At 34.7% G+C, this 18,062-nt stretch overlaps 2 protein-coding genes and 1 long non-coding RNA gene across 7 annotated transcripts in view; 2 read left to right on the top strand and 1 right to left on the bottom strand.

Moving 5' to 3' along the window:
* Positions 1-18,062, top strand: part of LOC111422118 (Neuropilin and tolloid-like) — a 198,194-nt gene that overhangs the window by 159,089 nt on the left and 21,043 nt on the right. The window lies entirely within an intron of this gene.
* On the bottom strand, positions 968-3,258 carry LOC139430857 (uncharacterized). Its single transcript, XR_011641233.1, has 3 exons — positions 2,073-3,258; positions 1,817-2,017; positions 968-1,627 (listed from the first exon to the last, which is right to left on the bottom strand). It is a non-coding gene; the product is annotated as an uncharacterized lncRNA (long non-coding RNA).
* LOC139430853 (uncharacterized) lies at positions 7,450-13,367 on the top strand. Its single transcript, XM_071198275.1, has 3 exons — positions 7,450-7,729; positions 7,782-8,363; positions 8,436-13,367. The coding sequence occupies exon 3, from the start codon at positions 12,105-12,107 to the stop codon at positions 13,206-13,208; it is 1,104 nt and encodes a 367-aa protein (XP_071054376.1). The 5' UTR covers positions 7,450-7,729; positions 7,782-8,363; positions 8,436-12,104; the 3' UTR covers positions 13,209-13,367.

The raw sequence follows: 18,062 nt of genomic DNA, 5'->3' as shown, positions 1-18,062 counted from the left end.
GAAACAAATTATACGTCGATCAAAATATTTCTGGTATCTTTCAAAGATTTATTTCAGACCACCATCATTTAATCCATACAATTTTATTAATAATTTAGATTCCTACATTAAGGCTTATTGTTCTAGATAGCATGAATTTATAATGGGCGACATTAATATCGATATTCATAAGTATAAGCGTTCACATGTAATTCCCACGCTTTATCTTGACGTGATTGCTTCTGCGGGTTTTGAATCCCATATCAATGATTATACTCGAGTGGTCAACAACAGTAAAAGTTGTTTAGACCACATTTTAGTAAAAACTTCTCTACCACACAAGAATTTGTTGTCGATTGTATCTCATTCAAAAATTACCGACCATAGTCCTGTTTTCTTGCAGATAAACTTTCCCAATGTTAAAAACAACACTATCCACAATAAGAACAAATGCTACCAAATGATAATTGATTATAATAAATTCATTAACAACATTGCTGCACAAAATTTCGCGAGTGTCCCTTCTGACATTGATGATGCCTTACAATTTATCAGTGACGTAATCAAAGATCAGCGGGATAAGGCAACTGTCAAGAGGGAAATTACATCTAAGAATAGGAAGCGTACTCCTTGGATAACGAACGGTGTGGTAAGGTCTATTAACACAAGACATATTCTTTATAAGCAATCAAAATTGGATCCCGGTAATGTCCAATTAAACAATGCATATAAACAATATTGTGTGACAATTAAAAAGTTAATCACCACTCTAAAGCAAAGCTACTACAAACAAAAGATCTACACACAAAAAGATAACGCAAAAGCTTTGTGGAGGATTGGGCGAGAATTGACAGGCAGAGAGAAGCGTCTAGGGAGTATATCCTCTGTAAAGATCGCCACCAATGAGCGAGTTAACTAAAGAACTAGATATCGCGAATGAATTTAATCTGTATTTTAAAGATGTAGCGCGATAATTATTAAATCAGAAAAGTGGTAAAGTGTCTAATCAATCGTTTAAATTCATAAAGAGTAACGTCAACTCATTATTCCTCGCCCCAACTGATCAACATGAAATCATAAGTATTGTAAATAAGATGAAAAATAAAAATTCCACTGGTTGTGACAATTTTAGTAAAATCTTAGAAAATCTTTTAAAAGTGCGTCTGACTTGTTTTATTAATGAAAATAATATTCTGTCAAAGAATCAGTTTGGTTTTATTGAAGGTAAATCTACGAATGATGCTATTGCTGAACTTACATCAAAAATTAAATCTAGCTTTGATAAGTCCAAACCTTGTTTGGCTGTTTTTTTTTGGATCTGGCTAAAGCCTTCGATACTGTCGACCATAGTTTATTGTTACAGAAGCTGGATATCTATGGGGTTAGAGGTATTCCCTGGAAGTTATTGAAATCCTACTTGCAGGATAGAATGCAATGTGTTAAGATTGGGCAGGATTACAGTACAATGGTTTCAGTGAATGTAGGTGTGCCGCAAGGAACCGTATTGGGTCCGCTTCTGTTTATATTGTTCATAAATGACTTACTTTCTTTATCCCTGAAAGGGCAGTCGATTTCGTATGCAGACGACACGGTTCTATTTGTAGAAGGTTCTTCCTGGACTGATGTTGAGGATAAGACGGTGGCAGATCTAAAAATGATAAATAGTTGGCTGGAGGATAGTAAACTTACATTGAATGAAGGAAAGACAAACTTTATTAAATTTACCATTAGAAAAAATACTAATAATAACTGTATGAGCCTCCCGATACATAAAAGTGATTGTACTGATGGCATATGTGTTTGCAAAAAGATAACACCTGTACTAAATACTACTTACCTGGGAGTTTTAATTGACAACCACTTGCGGTGGGATGCTCACGTGGGAAAAATCGTTGATAAGATTCGCCGTAGTGTTTACATCTTCAAAAGACTGCGAGATGTATGTGATTTGAAAACACTTAAAACATTTTACTATGGAATTGTTCAACCTATCTTACAATATGATATTCTTGCGTGGGGTTCGTCCGCTGGTCATCACCTACAAAAAGTAATTACAGCCCAAAAACTTGTTATGAAAGTAATGTTACATAAACCTCGTATCTATCCTTCTGTACTGTTGTTTGAAGAATCTGGTTTGATGACAGTAAAACAGTTGTATGTCATGACAGTCGTGATTAAGGCAGTTAACACTCAAAGGGATTTAACATTCCCATCCCATTGTTATTGTACGCGAACTGCATCTCACGGGCTTGCCATTGCAATTCGAACAAATAAATCAATAGCACAAAAACACTTTACTTTTTATTTGGCTAGGGTATACAATGAGTTTATTGAATTTCTAACATCAAAGAATTTGAATCAGCAAAACTCACTGAACCACAAATTGAGGACATTTTTCATATTATGGTTTAACAAATACTACTATTAAATAGTTGAGATTAGTGGTTATAATATATATATTTTTTTTGTTTTCTTTTTTCTTGTTCTGTTAGTAAACCAACTCTATTAGGTACAGAGAGTTTTATGTAAAGTTTTTTTTTTTAAGTAAGTTTTATAAATGGATCGATGAAGATTAACTAGAGAACGCCACACACAAACTGGCTCTGCAGTTTTGGTGGCTACTCCCAAGGTTTATATATTAAAGGTTGTCTAAGTACCTATGCCGCAATACTTTGATTTAGTTTGTGGGCGAGGGGCAAGAGCAGGAGTGTTTCGTGACGTAAGCGATCACGGATTGCGCACGCAACCTCATGGCCATATGGTGCTCCGTGCATTTGTTTAATTTGAATTGTTTGGCGGTATTATTTTCCACATGTGACGTAATGCGCAGTATGGTTGCGTACGAATCTAGACAACCTCTTATATATAAACCTTGGGCTACTCCGGCTTGCGCCAGTTGCTATGTCTCTGTCCATGTACACGTTTTTTTTTTATGGCATATTGCCGGGGTTAATTTTTTCTTTCTTTCGTACTTTATTTACGCCTATCTTTGATTTTTCTATTGTGTCTCTGTATTTTTGTTTTCTTAACGTAAATAAAGGTATATTATTATTATTATTTTTGTTATAAGTCATTTTAAGATCTACATTAAAAATAGGAAATTTCGAAAATAATACCATATAAAAAGGAACCCTTAAGGGTCTTCAGAATAGGCAATAAATTCGGCGCCTAAGGAAAAAATCGCAAAAAATCCGATAATCGAAGCTGAGTTTATGTCCACGATAACTTCAGATTTGGAAAGGGATGCTCGTAAATAGAAAGCCCCCTTTTTCGAAACGACCAGCCGGTAAGCGACTACCAAAAGCTCTTTTGTCTAAACAAAGCGCCGGATCTCTTTTAGAAAAAAAAATTAAAACAACATTAAAATAGAGCACGTAAATCGACGTGAAATTTGAAAGCCACGCATTTTCCGAATGGGGGTTGTCAGGACAACAATTTAATAATTGCGCCGTGGGAAAACGGACTAGAGCAATTATGTGGATGAAACGAAATCGAACGGCAAATTAATTCGGCAAAGGGCGCAAATTGGCTCTACGAGAGCGCGTTTATTGCTAAGTGCACTTTGCTGTCCACCCCTATCTGCTGTTCATGCATTTGACTTTAGGGCTCGGGTTCAATATAACCGGTTTGACACGAATTTTCGCATCAATAATATTTAATGCTATTTCCTACTAAACAAAAGATAAATATCGTTTAATAACAAACATTTTTACTTTTGTGGTAAGTTTCGAAATTGATTTTCTTGGCTTTAAAGGCTACATCGTTTGGTTGACTCTAACAAATAAGTGGTTAGGAAATTTGCGCACGACAAATGAAAGCCAACGCCAGTTCCCCTATGTCCAAACATGCAAATTACTGCAATTAACAATTCGAGCGCACGCGAACTCGCTCCCAAGTTTGTTAGGATTGAATAACCACCCCGTAATAGTTTGTCGTTTTTTTTTGGGCTAGATTATGTGTTTAGTTTCATGTTCAACAATTATACTAACTGTAACAAGTACTAATTTAGACAATAATTTATTTTAATTTCTACTTTTTATTAGTCAACTGAAAAATTCATGCATTAACGCATTTACGGCCAACGGTGTGTTAGCACACCACTGTTAAAAAAAAATTTGTTTTCACTTATTATTGACAACACACTTTTTATTCTAAGATGAAAAGTTACTTAAAAGATTAGATTATTTTTAACGGTAATTTATATTCTTCCAATATTACGACTTAATGTTATGGTATAGATAATTCGACTCACCGCAGAGTCGTCATCAGGCACGACTAAAATAATATATAAAGTAAATAATATAAATAAAAATATTAAGTTAATTACCGTCAAATGGGTTCACAAGTGAAGGTTGTAGAGTAATGACCTCAACATGAATATCAATGTTTAAACAAATGTTTTCTCGTGTACAGACAATACAACCAAATGTTATGGTACTTTAAAACAACGGAAAAATCCTTGAATAATCAGATACAATCACAATTCAATTTGTTACACATTAAAAATTAAAACGAATACGATACAAAACCGGCTCAGACGAGAGTTATAACCTCAAATGTCAAAGTGTATGGTAGGAATATGGTCACGTGAACGAAATAGAGTGGCAGAATCAAATTAAAAATCATTGCATCAGTTTTAGAAATATTCTGTTGTTATTGATGTCAGTTATATCGTTTAATAATAGCTCTAATTACCCTCTATTTACGAGGGTAACCACGCAATGCTTAGCGCTCCCATGAATGTCTTTAATAATATTAGCTGTCTACAATTCACCATCGAAAAGGAATCTAACCGCAGCATTAATTTCCTAGACTTAACTATAAAAAGACATACAAATGACAAATCATTGGATTTCAATATATATAGAAAACCAACTGCTACCGACTGTGTGATACCTAAAAAGTCTTTCAATTGCATAAGCCAGTGCTATTCAAACTATGGGTCGCGACCCACAATGGGGTCGCGAAAAGTTTTTTCGGGGTCGCAAGGTGGATGAAATAATGAGCTATCGTATAGCAAAATCTGGCAAACCGTACACAATTGCTGAAGACTTAATTGCTCCAGCAGCCCAAGATATAGCAGCCATTATGTTTGGCGAAAAGGAAATGCAACAAATATCTCAAATACCACTCACGGATACAACAGTTAGCCGCAGAATATTTGAAATGGCAGAAAATGTGGAAAACGAAATTATAATGAGAATTCGAAAAAGTAAATTTTTTAGTCTTCAATTGGATGAATCTACGGATTGCCTAAATGCTGCACAACTAATTTGTTTTGCAAAATATGAATACAAAAATGAAGTAGTTGACGACTTTCTTTTTTGCAAGGAACTACAAAGAACTACTGGTGAAGAAATTTTTAAATCGGTAAATTCTTACATCACGGGAAACCATATTTCTTGGGAAAATTGTGTGGGTATGTGCAGTGATGGAGCTCGTGCCATGGTTGGAAAACACAGCGGACTTCTAGCCCGAATCAAAGAAGTTTCACCCAATGTAACATGGGTTCACTGTATGATTCATAGAGAAGAGCTTGTATCGTAAAACATGCCACCGAACTTAGTGTCTGTCTTAGATACTGGAGTTAAAATAATAAATTTTATAAAGGCGCGTCCTCTGAACTCAAGGATTTTTGCGCACATATGCAAAGAAATGGGTAATGAGCATCAGCATCTTCTTTTACATACAGAGGTTCGTTGGCTTTCGAGGGGTAGGGTTCTAACGAGACTATTTGAACTTAAAGAAGAAGTGTTTGTGTTTTTAAATGATAATGATAAAAACAAAAATTTACAAACTTTTTAACCGATGAAGAATGGCTATGTAGGTTAGCTTACTTAAGTGACATTTTTCTCAAATTAAACGAGTTGAATTTAAGTCTTCAAGGTGAACAATTAAATATATTAGTGGCCAATGATAAAATTAAAGCCTTTACAAAAAAAATAGATTTGTGGTGCTCATACTGCAAGGAGAATAATTTTGCAGCATTTCCAACATTAGAATGTTTTGTTATAGAAAACAAGTTCAAAGTTATTCAATCGATTGTTAAAGATATATCTTCACTTGACAGATTTAAAATGTCAATTTAGTACTTATTTTCCGGAAGATTTTTCTAACTTTGACTGGAGTCGAAATCCCTTTCAATGTAAATTACCCAAAAATGTGTCATTTCATTTTAGTGAAAAACTAATTGAGTTATCATCTGATGGAGAATTAAAATTAATTTTCAAAGAACTTAAATTGAGCAATTTTTGGCTTAAAGTTCGAAATGAATATCCAGAACTGTCTGATGAAGCTCTGAAGGTATTATTACCATTTGCGTCATCTTATATGTGCGAGTAGAGATTTTCCCAATTTCTCTACCTAAAATCGAAATACCGAAACAAAATAGCAATAGAGCCACCTTTAAGACTCAAATTGAGCAAAATAGAGCCAGATATATCAGCACTTGTAAATAAGAAACAGGCTCACAGATCTCATTAAATATTTTTCTTTTGTATTGATTTTTGATGAAGTTCCTACGTGTACGCCATATTATAATTTTAATAGTTACAAATCGTTAATGTTGATTTTGAACCTAATATTTGTTAACTGCAGAGTTGATATTCTGTTTATTGTAGGTACTTGTTTTAACATAATACATTTGCTATGTATGAAACAAAAAAAATAAAAACAAATTAACATCTTCTTGATATAATAATACCTTTCCCAATTTTTGGAACAACTAGAATTAAATTATTATTTTAAGTTTGGGTCGGCATGTCACCTCTGTGTACCATTTGGGGTCATGCAGCCAAAATGTTTGAATACCACTGGCATAAGCCATAAAACTGCAGCATTTCGATTCTTCTTCCATAGAGCTGCACACATTCCACTTAGCAATAGAGACTTCACCAATGAATTGATTCTGATAACAGAAATTGGACTTAAAAATGGATTTGATATAAAAGATATTCAGACCTTCTACAATAGTTTCCATAGAAGTAATATAAACAACTTAATTTTCCCTAGATGTAAACAAAAACTAACTTATGTAAAATTACCTTATCAACCTAATCTACAATACAAATTTAAAGAAATCCTATTCAAGCATAACATTAATGTCGCCTTCAAAACAACAATAACATGAGTCAAATGCTTATAAATAACAAACACAAATTTGAAAAGAACGAAATGAGTGGTATTTATAGATTAAAATGTAACGACTGCGAGAAATTTTATATAGGACAAACAGGAAGAAATATTACTACAAGATATAAAGAGCATATTACAAGAAACACCTCCGCCTTTCATAAACACCTTGAAGAATATAAACATAAACCTAATAAAATGGATATAAATATTATTAAAAACCTTAAAAAATCAAAATTGCTAGATATATATGAGGAATACTATATAACGCTGAACAAAAAGGATTTCCCAGAGCTATTATTAAACGATATAACTGACATCAATAACAACAGAATATTTCTAAAACTGATGCAATGATTTTTAATTTGATTCTGCCACTCTATTTCGTTCACGTGACCATATTCCTACCATACACTTTGACATTTGAGGTTATAACTCTCGTCTGAGCCGGTTTTGTATCGTATTCGTTTTAATTTTTAATGTGTAACAAATTGAATTGTGATTGTATCTGATTATTCAAGGATCTTTCCGTTGTTTTAAAGTACCATAACATTTGGTTGTATTGATATTCATGTTGAGGTCATTACTCTACAACCTTCACTTGTGAACCCATTTGACGGTAATTAATTTAATATTTTTATTTATATTATTTACTTTATATATTATTTTAGTCGTGCCTGATGACGACTCTGTGGTGAGTCGAAACATATGTAGCACAGATCCTGAATAGTTAATAAAAATTTTTCATCTTTACATTTATATTCCTTTATCTATACATCAAAGATGAACCTGGAGAATCTAATAGCTATATTAATGTTATGGTATCTGTTAAAACTTCACAAATTTGGACATTTGCTCGTCCTCGAACTGTTTTTTATATAAATTGTTAGTAATTTTGATTTTAATTTTTCTATGTGGATATTCGTAAACTCAAATCTTTATATTTCGATATTAGTGCATTAGTTTGGAAATGTCTTGTTATTTTCTTTATAAAAAATTACGCTAAACTCGGTGGTGCGTAAATGCACCATTGGCCAGATACGTATATTTCACCTGGGAATACATGTTCAGACAGGTTTTGCATGTGTAAATTCAGTGTTTACTGTTGAATTGTAGAGTGTGGTTGTACCTTAGTCGATAGGTTATGTTACTAGTATTTCGAGTAAGAATGAAGGTTTACCTGACCCACAATGAATTGGAGGCTGCTTTAGAAGATGTTCTGAATGACCTAGAAAACGAAGATAATGGTATAGGTATTATTTTATTATTTTTTTTTTCATTTTGTTATATTGCTACGCAATGTCCAGTAAAAAAAGAATTTTTAGATAATATTGGTGTCGTGTATATTCCTCCGGAAGTAGACGAACTAACGGATGAAGAGCATATTGATGAAGATGTTCTACCTGAACAATGTCATCCCAATGAGCAAAATATAGCTGGTGCCTTTGAGATACAAACCCATAATCACAATGAGGACGATGATTTTGACAGATCTGACGAAGAAACGTTGCAAATAAAAAGACAAAAGCTTGCAATTGGACCAAAAGATTCGGTACCTCTTTGGAAAAAGGGTGAAACTATTTACGAAAGTTTGGACAGTTTGGAATAAAAGATCTGAAACGGTTTTTAAGTATATTGTTGTTGTCCGGTTACCATAGACTGCCTCAAAGTGTCGATATCAAAATATTGGTCGAAAGACGAAGATAAAGGTTTAGATATAGTTCGGAATTGTATGTCTCGTAATACATTCCGAAGTATAAAACGTAATTTGCATCTATCTGATAACGCAGATTTAGATAAAAATAATAAATTTGCCAAACTCCGCCCTATTTTCAACATAATGAACGTCAAGTACATGCAATTTGGTGTATTTGCTCGTAATCTTTCGATTGATTTTGGAAGACATTCTTGCAAAATGTTTATAAAAGGAAAGCCCGTGCGATTCGGGTTCAAGGTTTGGTGCCTGTCGTCTTCGGATGGATATTTATTTCAATTTGCTCCATATGAAGGGGCAAACACATCAAGAGAAAAATCAGAAGTTGGCTTAGGAGGCCAAGTTGTTGTTGATTTGCTAAAAATCGTAAAATCTCCACAAAATCATCGGATATATTTTGACAACTTTTTCTCTTCGTACAAGTTATTGAAATTTTTTAATGAAAAGGGCTTTTCGCTACGAGAACCATAAGAGATAATCGAACAGCTAAATGTCCTTCCAAAATTATTTCGAAAAAGAAACGAGGTAGTTATGATTCCGTATTTGACGAAGAGATAAAAATATCCTTGACTAGATGGAACGACAATTCAGTAGTTACCATTATTAGTAATAACTTTAGTGCGCAACCTTTGACCACCGTTAGACGATACAACCAAAGAGAGCGGAAAGTCGTTATGATTCCTCAACCAAATATAATCGCTGAGTATAATAAATATATGGGAGGCGTAGACTTACATGATAATGGTATTTCCAACTATAGGATAAATGTGGGTGGCAAAAAGTGGTGGTGGCCGTTGTTTGTAAATTTGCTAGATAGTACCATCGTCAATTGTTGGAAATTGGTCAACATGGCATATAATAATAAAATGACGCAATTGAACTTCAGCTCATACATTGCTGTACGTCTGATGAAGGCGGAAGATGATAATGCAGGTAACAATATGAATCCATCATTTGGAGGTACCGTTCCTGCAGAAGTTCGTATCGATAATGTATGACCCACATTATCGTGATATCATCAAGGAAGAATATAATAAAGCCAGACGACGTTGTAAATTGTGTAAAACTCATACTATTTATATTTGTGCGAAGTGTAATAGTGTATTAAAAAACAAATTTCGTGAGACACGTTTGAAGTGCACGAATTCAAATTGATGAGTTTTTAATGAATGAGTGCTTTAAGTCTTATGAAACGTGTTTTTTATGCTATTTTTTGTAATTCGCGTTTTTATCCTTTTTTTTCTCAAAAATAAAATAAATTTTGACAATGTAGGGAAATAGGAATGTACCAGTTGGTAATACCGTAACACTTGAAAATAGAAATTTGAATTGACAATTAGAAACTGTCAAAACACAAAATGTATTCACCTGACAAAAATGTTTCATGTACACCACCCAAAATAAGAGAAATTGCTCAGAGTTCAATGTCCTCATCATTGTGGACCTTGTATTCGATGCTAAGAACGCGTTTAAACATCCATAGACAAATATTGTCACATTGACAACTAGAAAAATTAATGACCCAATGTCACCAACTTGAACTGGTTCCATAAAATGTTACTAAAATCTCATTACAGCATCGGATGCTGTAAGGAGTCTCATTACAGCACCCGTTTGAGTACTGTTATAGCTTTCATTACCGTCGCGAATTACAAAAAGTACATTTACATATAAAATGTTTTGAGAATTACCACAAATAAATATACATATCGTCCCCTTTCTCACGTAGTGACGTATCTAGCAAAAAATGAAAAAATGAGATATGCCGGCAGTAAGTAAGTTTAAAGCGTCCACACCATCTCACGTAGTGGCGTATCTGAATTCCCAACACAATACTAGGAATTCGTTAATCTTGTACTGTCGTATGTGTTAATATTTTTTAATTTTTTCTCATGTACTGACGTATGTCAGTTACGACGGTATGTGTGAATCTAGCATGCTTAATTGGCCAACAGCATAAATATGGCGTATCTGTCATACGATTGTTGATATTGTGTTCAATTGTGTTCACGGTGTAATTTGCGCTCATATTGTGCTCTGTGTTTTTTGATAATAAAATTAAAAAATGGATGTACTTGTACAGTGGCGAGACAATAGTAAAAATGTGGTTGCTGCTAATGAATTACAAACTGTAAACTGTAAAAATTTAACAGTGGGATGTTCGGTGAAGATGTGTTACGTTAAAAAGTGGTATTACGGGAAAGTTCTGGACATTCACACGGTCTCTGAGGATTCACATAGTTTTGATTCAGAAGATGATGTACCACTAGCTAATCTAAAGCAAACACAAAATACAATAAATTTAAAAGAGACTGAAAGGACTAACCCAATCGACAGCTGCGATGATATCAGTGAATTTCTTATATATGATTCTGATGATGACCCTCCATTTGGAATCTGTGAAGCTCACAAATGCACAGGAGAAGTTTTTGCGGCATGCCATCGATGCGAAGTTCTTTTGTGTTTCCGTCATTTTATTGAGGAGAGAGATTCTTGTGAGCATGGCAAAGAGCAAAAATGTATCCAAGAGGAATTTGTAGTTGAAGGAGAGGATAGAGAAGAGGTTACACCTCGAACTCAACGAAGTAATGCGCAAAAATTTGCTAAAAAACAGAGGAATTTAGATATATCTTGAAAAACAATATTACCGGTATATCACTAGTACCTTCTTAAATTTCTTTCTCAGGTAAGGAGTACATCAGCTCTACTACAAAGAAAATAGTTCCTGCTAGAACCATGAAAACACGGTGTGACAGTGTAGTATGTAAAGCAAAGGGTAAGGAGTGTTGCGAAATTAGTGAAGAACAGAAAGCATATTCACTGATTTTTTTGCACTTGGTAACCTTCACCTACAGCGTGAATTTCTAGTAAGACATATTAAGGTCTCAAATAAGTTTCGAACAACAACGAAAAATGAATCACGTAGAAAATATACCTTGAAATACGCACTGAGCATGGATAAGAAGCCTCACGTTGTCTGCAAAAAAATGTTCTTAAGTACCCTAGGCATATCTGAAAGAATGTGCAGAACAGCCCTGAATAAAGTAACCGACACTGGTGTTTTAGAAAACGAAAAACGAGGAGGAAGGCAAAGACAACGTGAACATAAAATAAAAGAATCTAAAATACTAATTGAGATTAAACAGCAAATAGACAAATTTCCACGGATGGAGTCACATTTCTGTAGGGCGAAGACATCAAAACTATCTTCACCCAGACTTAAGTTTAAGTAAAATGTACACCTTCTTTGTGGAAGAATTAGAAAAACAGGGACGAAACCATGGAGTACCTAGTTATGCTACTTATCGAAGAGTCTTCAAACAACAAAATTTATCGTTTAGTAGCCCTAAAAAAGTTCATCAACCAATGTTCATTATGTTTTACTTTTCACGAGGGTGATGAAAGTGTGAAAGAGAATCTGAGAGAAAGGTATAATCTTCATACTGCAGAAAAAACAGCCGTTCGTGCAAAGAAAGCAGTATGTAAATCTGAAGCTCAAGAAAATCCGTACATTTTATGTGCTGTTTTCGACCTTCAACAAGTTATATACGTCCCCATATCCAAAGAAAGTGCCATATTTTATAAAAGCCGCTTATCGACATTTAATTTTACTGTTTATAATATTGCAAATAAAGACTGTAATTGTTTTTTTTGGGATGAAACAGCTAGTAGAAGGGGTTCTTCGGAAATCGCTACTTGCATTTTCAAGACTTTAGAAGAATACAGTGAAAAACAAAAAATAGTGAAAGCGAACCTTTTCTCTGATGGGTGTTATGGGCAAAATAAAAACTCTATAATTGCAGCAATGCTGATGTACGCAGTTAACAAATTTTCAGCGTTGACCGAAATTACTCTAAGCTATTTCGAAACTAACCATGGTCAGAACGAAGGCGATTCTGCTCATAGTGCAATCTCTAAGGCTATTGCCACAGCTGGCAGTATATTTATGCCTTCACAGTTACACCCAGTGATTCGGTTAGCACGAAAAAAGTCTCCTTATAACGTCATTCCAATGACATACAAAGATTTCAAGGATTTCAAAGCTCTTTCGAAAGAAATTCGAATATTAAATGTGAAAATATCCGAATCTGGTAAACGCATAAAATGGACTGATATTAAGGAGATTCAAGTGCGAAAAACTGAACCTGATAAGTTGTTTCTTAAAACTAGTCATCTTGAGAATACTTACGACTGCATTCGTCTCAAACGTTTACTCAAGAACCCTTTGGATTTCCCTGTCGCTGCTTTGAATAAACAACCAATAAATATTTCAAGAAAGAAATTTGATGATCTTGTTTCGTTATGTAGAGGAAACCATCCAGTTGTTCGCATTCCAGAATGTCAACAATTTATTTTTAATTTACCTCATGAAAAAAATAATTGAGTTTTTGAGTTCGTTTTTCATTAATTCTTGTTTCTGTTTAGAATAAACTTTAATTAGGTATCTAATGAACATTTTTTAATCTTTAATTATAATTAATTATTATTATAGATAAATATTTTTGCATATTCCGAATTAGTTCACAATAAAACCTCGTATAAATTGTGTAATTTATTTTCATAAAGGGAAATAGTCTATGGCGTATCTGATATAATGAATCTGGTGCAAAGTCACGTACTGACGTAACTGCATATTTTTAACAAAAAAAGAATAAATTATGGGTTATATTTCCCATTTGACATAGACATCTTTAATAGCAACCTTCTAAATCCTGTTGTCCAAATTTAATAACCACATCTTTATTATTACTTGTGTTTTAATAAGTTATGGTTATAGAGTTTTAGTTTTTTGCATCTCCTGTAAAAATGTGTGCATGTCAGATACGCCACTACGTGAGAAAGGGGACGATATGTTTAGCCAAAGGTGCGTTTACGCACCATCATTTTTTTCATATACCCAATTTTTTTTTTGATATGATATATGCCAAATCGTCTTAGTTAACATATCTTTTGCTATAATCAATAATTTTTTTCTAAAATTTACAATTATTTTCTACCTTGGCCGTAAATGGATTAATGGTAGCAATTATCGTTTTAATTTCATATACCTACAATACAGCAGATTGCATAAAATCACTCTTGTGTGCGTAATTTTGTGACGGTTCTGTCGCATACATTATTTTGGAGGTTTCGCGACGTTGTCGTTCTAATTTCCAGCCATGCCATGCCACACGTGCGCCCCTAACCAAGTTATGGTAATGGGGGACTATACAAACCCGCCGAGTCCGCGGCTGTTCGGGTCGCAGGACCGTTTCGGTGAATTAAGCAGGTGACTACTTTAAACAAGGACTCTCGGATATAGTTGGCAGAGGAATAAAATCGGACGAATCGGCGGCCGGGGGCCACTTCGTCCCGGCGCCGGTTTTAGCCTTTATGGCGTCCATTATGTACGCCAAATAATTTACCGGGCCGACGGATTTTCGGAGGATTTTAACCGAAAACCCCTCTTACCCAACGAAAGGTCGATATCTACGGTATTACCCCAAAAAAAAAGAAAGTTAACTAAAGTAGACAGTTTCTATTACACTGGATATGACTTATTAAACAATTAGTTATGGCATTAGTATCACACATTGTCATCAAATTCAGTAATAGAACTGAACTAATTATAGCTGTGGTGATTCAATGCACTGGGTTGGGATTCATAATTCAATAACTTGACAAAGCTGTTTATCACTCTAACAAATTTATTTTCCATCATTATAATTGATTTACTCGTAGAGTTTTTAGTTTAGTTTTAGGTTTTAATGCAGCTCTTCAGTGCCAACGGTAAGTGTAGGTTTTGCATTAATTCAGAGTGCCTTTTCTCGTTAAGATGGTCGAGGGGCTTTCATAGCGTGCCTTCCAAGAAAAGTTTACACCTCACATCACTCTGTGAGGTGTACGAAAAGTTATTTCCGTTTATAGCCGAAATTCGATTAAGACATGTAAAGAAATAGTCTCCAAGACGAGGGGATTTTTAAATTTCTTGGGATGTAGATTGCAGAATCCCCCCTTTAATCGTATAATTGAAAATGAGAATTACTAAAATTCATTCGAATTAATGTTGTTGGTGGCTAATTAGAAACAAAGTTTATAACTTTAAACTCGATGGTATGGGTATTAATTCGAATTTCCCTTCGGAAGTGAACGTTGCTCTCATGCTGTTGCTATCAATAAGTACACCCTTAATTAGTAGTGACCACCCCGGGTATGACCAAGAACTAAATCCACCTTTATCCGTGCAAACATTGGGACCGCGGAATTTAGATTTCGGTCGACGAGCCACCTGGGATCGTGGGGTTGGTGCGGACGTGCAGATTAATTACGCGGCTTCGTTCCGATTGTCCAGCCGCGTTTCGTCGCCATTAATTGCCCCAAAGCGAGGATTAATGTCGGAAGTTCGAAGGAAATTTCTTGCAGAACGGTTCATCATAGAACCACGCCCTCTGCACGAACCTCCACCATCGCCTCTAACTCACCCCCAGATGTTGCTAACCTTCAGCGCTTTCGTCCTTCCGGTTCCACCCTTGCTAATTCAATTGTCGAGGAACGTCGGGAAACCGTTTACTGGGTTAGCTTTTGCCGGAGAACTCACCTTTGTGCTCCCGGGATTTCTGGATAAAACTCGACTGCATCTTGCGTGAGTTGGAAACATTTTTCGCGAGAAGACAGCTTAAATGTACCTTATTGCAAAAGTTCATGACCGTCGTATTTCGTTTGGATTTTTATTTTTCTTTTCCTTAATGAAATATTAATGGGGAAGAATAAGATTGCATTCAGAGTATCAGATAAAGTTGGAAATATTCCAATTTAGCAAAGAATGGAGACATTCCAGTACATAAATTCCACCACAAATAATTAATGCTTTTCGTATTTCTCGCGTGTGTTCGATTATTTGATTATCCTTTTGGAATTAAGCACGCGGAAGGGGTTAACATGCCGACGTAGAGTTATGTTGATTATAGGGTGTCGAACCGAAGCTGTAAACATATGTACATCAGAGTATTCGGAACATGTACCGGCCAATTTCGTTGTGCACCGGAAATAATTGAAATTTAATTAACTGCTCGCGGCTAAATCGTGTTTTCCACCATCACCGCTCTACCGTGTCATCATTAGCGTTATTTGGTAACTTAACAGTCCTACACTGACTATGTTTATTAATAACTAGTAATTTTTTATGACTGGTAATCCAAAGAAAGATATATCTTGAGTTTAAATATTCGCCACAAGCCGAAAGATTAATCAGTATCGTTTCGACTTTATCCGAAATTATGTTGACGACATTGTCTGTGCTGTCCCCTCTGATAGTGTCACCACTGTTCTTGAGGTGTTTAATTCATATAATGCGCGTCTTCAATTTACTGTTGAGACTGAGTCTGACTGTTCAGTTCCCTTTTTGGATTGTAGGTTGTTCAGACAACCTGACGGTGCCCTCCTTATCGACTGGTACCGTAAAGAACAACACACTGGGAGGTATATTAATTATTTCTCCGGTCATCCTTTACACCAGAAGATTAATACCGTGACTGCCATGAGAGACAGAATCACTAAGATCTCCCACCCATCCTTTCGAGAAAGCAATCTGAGGATTCTTAGCCAAATGTTTTATAACAACGGTTTTCCCAGGTTCTGTTTAATGTTGTCGGGAATTTGAATGTTTCTCTTACTAGACCTGTGCCATCTCGTGGTGAATTGAGATTCTCGCTCCTGCCTTTTATTCCCCAATTGACTAAGAAAATAGTTTCTATTTTACATTCTGACAATGTAAAGATCGCCAAATATAATTACAAACCTTTGCGATAGCTGTTCACCAACCTCAAGAACCCTACCCCTACCATCTTGAAGTCTAATGTCGTTTATAAAATTCCCTGTGGTGTGTGTAATGCCGTATATGTGGGTACGACCTCACAGTACCTCACAGTAGTTTTTCCAGGCCGTTTGCTGGTTGTTCAGCGGTCTTCAACCGTTGACATGCTCTTAACCTCACTTTTGTTGGCGCTCTGTCCGTAAGTCTTATTGCGTCTTTTTGTTATTTTTGTTCATTTTTTGATTTATTGTAGATGTAATGTTCTGATGAAGGCCTAAATAAAAACCGAAAGCTTAACGTTATAAAAGGATAGTTTTCTTTTAATTCAGCGCTTTGGCTGCTATACCCGATATTAATTTCCCTACAATTAGTTAACAAGTACAGCCGGTACTTCTACTCTACTTTATCCGAAAAGTTTCTGCAGAAGAATCCTTTAAACTTTATTGCTTCTGTATCTAGTACTATTTTTCTTGCTTTTGTATATAGCTTATTGTTCCAGATGTATGTTGTTGGTGATTTATAATTATTCTGTGGAAACTCTGATTCTTCATCTCTACATTTAGGTTGTTGTTGACCTCTCCTGGGTTCATCCTCATCGGTAATTATGAAGATTGGAACTCACGACTACGGTTATAACGTAATTATATTTTGTTGGCTTTAATAAATTTTTTTCTCTCTTCCCTATTCAAATATTCAGATCATATTTGTGAGTGTGGATGAAAGCTTTGACAGCAAAATTGTTCGATCCTCCCAACAAAAGCATCTCTGAAGAGACAAAACAATGCAAAACATCATCAATAAACTGGAATAACCGGTGAAAATATCCGCTCACCTCTAGATAAAACCCTATTAAACCGATCTCTTCGCCATACATACCAACTATTCGAATTGGAAGCTAAATAAATTCGTTCACCAGCATATTTCGATCAAAATGCAAAATTGCGAGATGATGAAGATGTTTGCAAATCATCTAACTACAGTGTTTCAACTTTCTCGAGACAAATCTCCGGGGATAAAGAGAAATCAAATGTGCTATGCTTCATCTTGAGTATTTTTTAATTCAGTGGAAAATCGCTGCGTTAAAAATGATATTAAAACCTGCTAAAGACCTTAACGACGTAATATCATATAACAATTATTTAATTGGATAACAACGAACAAAAATACATTTTTTTTGTTAAATTAAAGAACATGAATCTCAGGGACAAAAAAAAATAAAACGCAAGTTCATGGAGACATCTATAACTAAATTTTTAAATTTACGAACTAAATATAAAATAGAGCATAAAGAAATCTGTGCAAGAAAGAGGTAACTCCTTTATATGAGTGTTGAAATTGACAAAGTTTATACGCGTTAATTTATAAAGGTCTTTTAAGATTGATTTATTTTTATTTTAATCGCGAGAGTTATAAAAATTAAAGAGTTCGATAAAAGGAAATTATGTT

Source organism: Onthophagus taurus, chromosome 7 (genome assembly GCF_036711975.1).
Source record: "Onthophagus taurus isolate NC chromosome 7, IU_Otau_3.0, whole genome shotgun sequence".
Taxonomy (NCBI): Eukaryota; Metazoa; Arthropoda; class Insecta; order Coleoptera; family Scarabaeidae; genus Onthophagus; species Onthophagus taurus.
The sequence above is the reverse complement of the archived record's forward strand: the minus strand, read 5'-3'. Positions and strand labels throughout refer to the sequence as shown.

Excerpts from the sequence above, each read along its gene's own strand:
- LOC139430853 (XM_071198275.1), top strand. The coding sequence starts at position 12,105 with ATGGAGTACCTAGTTATGCTACTTATCGAAGAGTCTTCAAACAACAAA.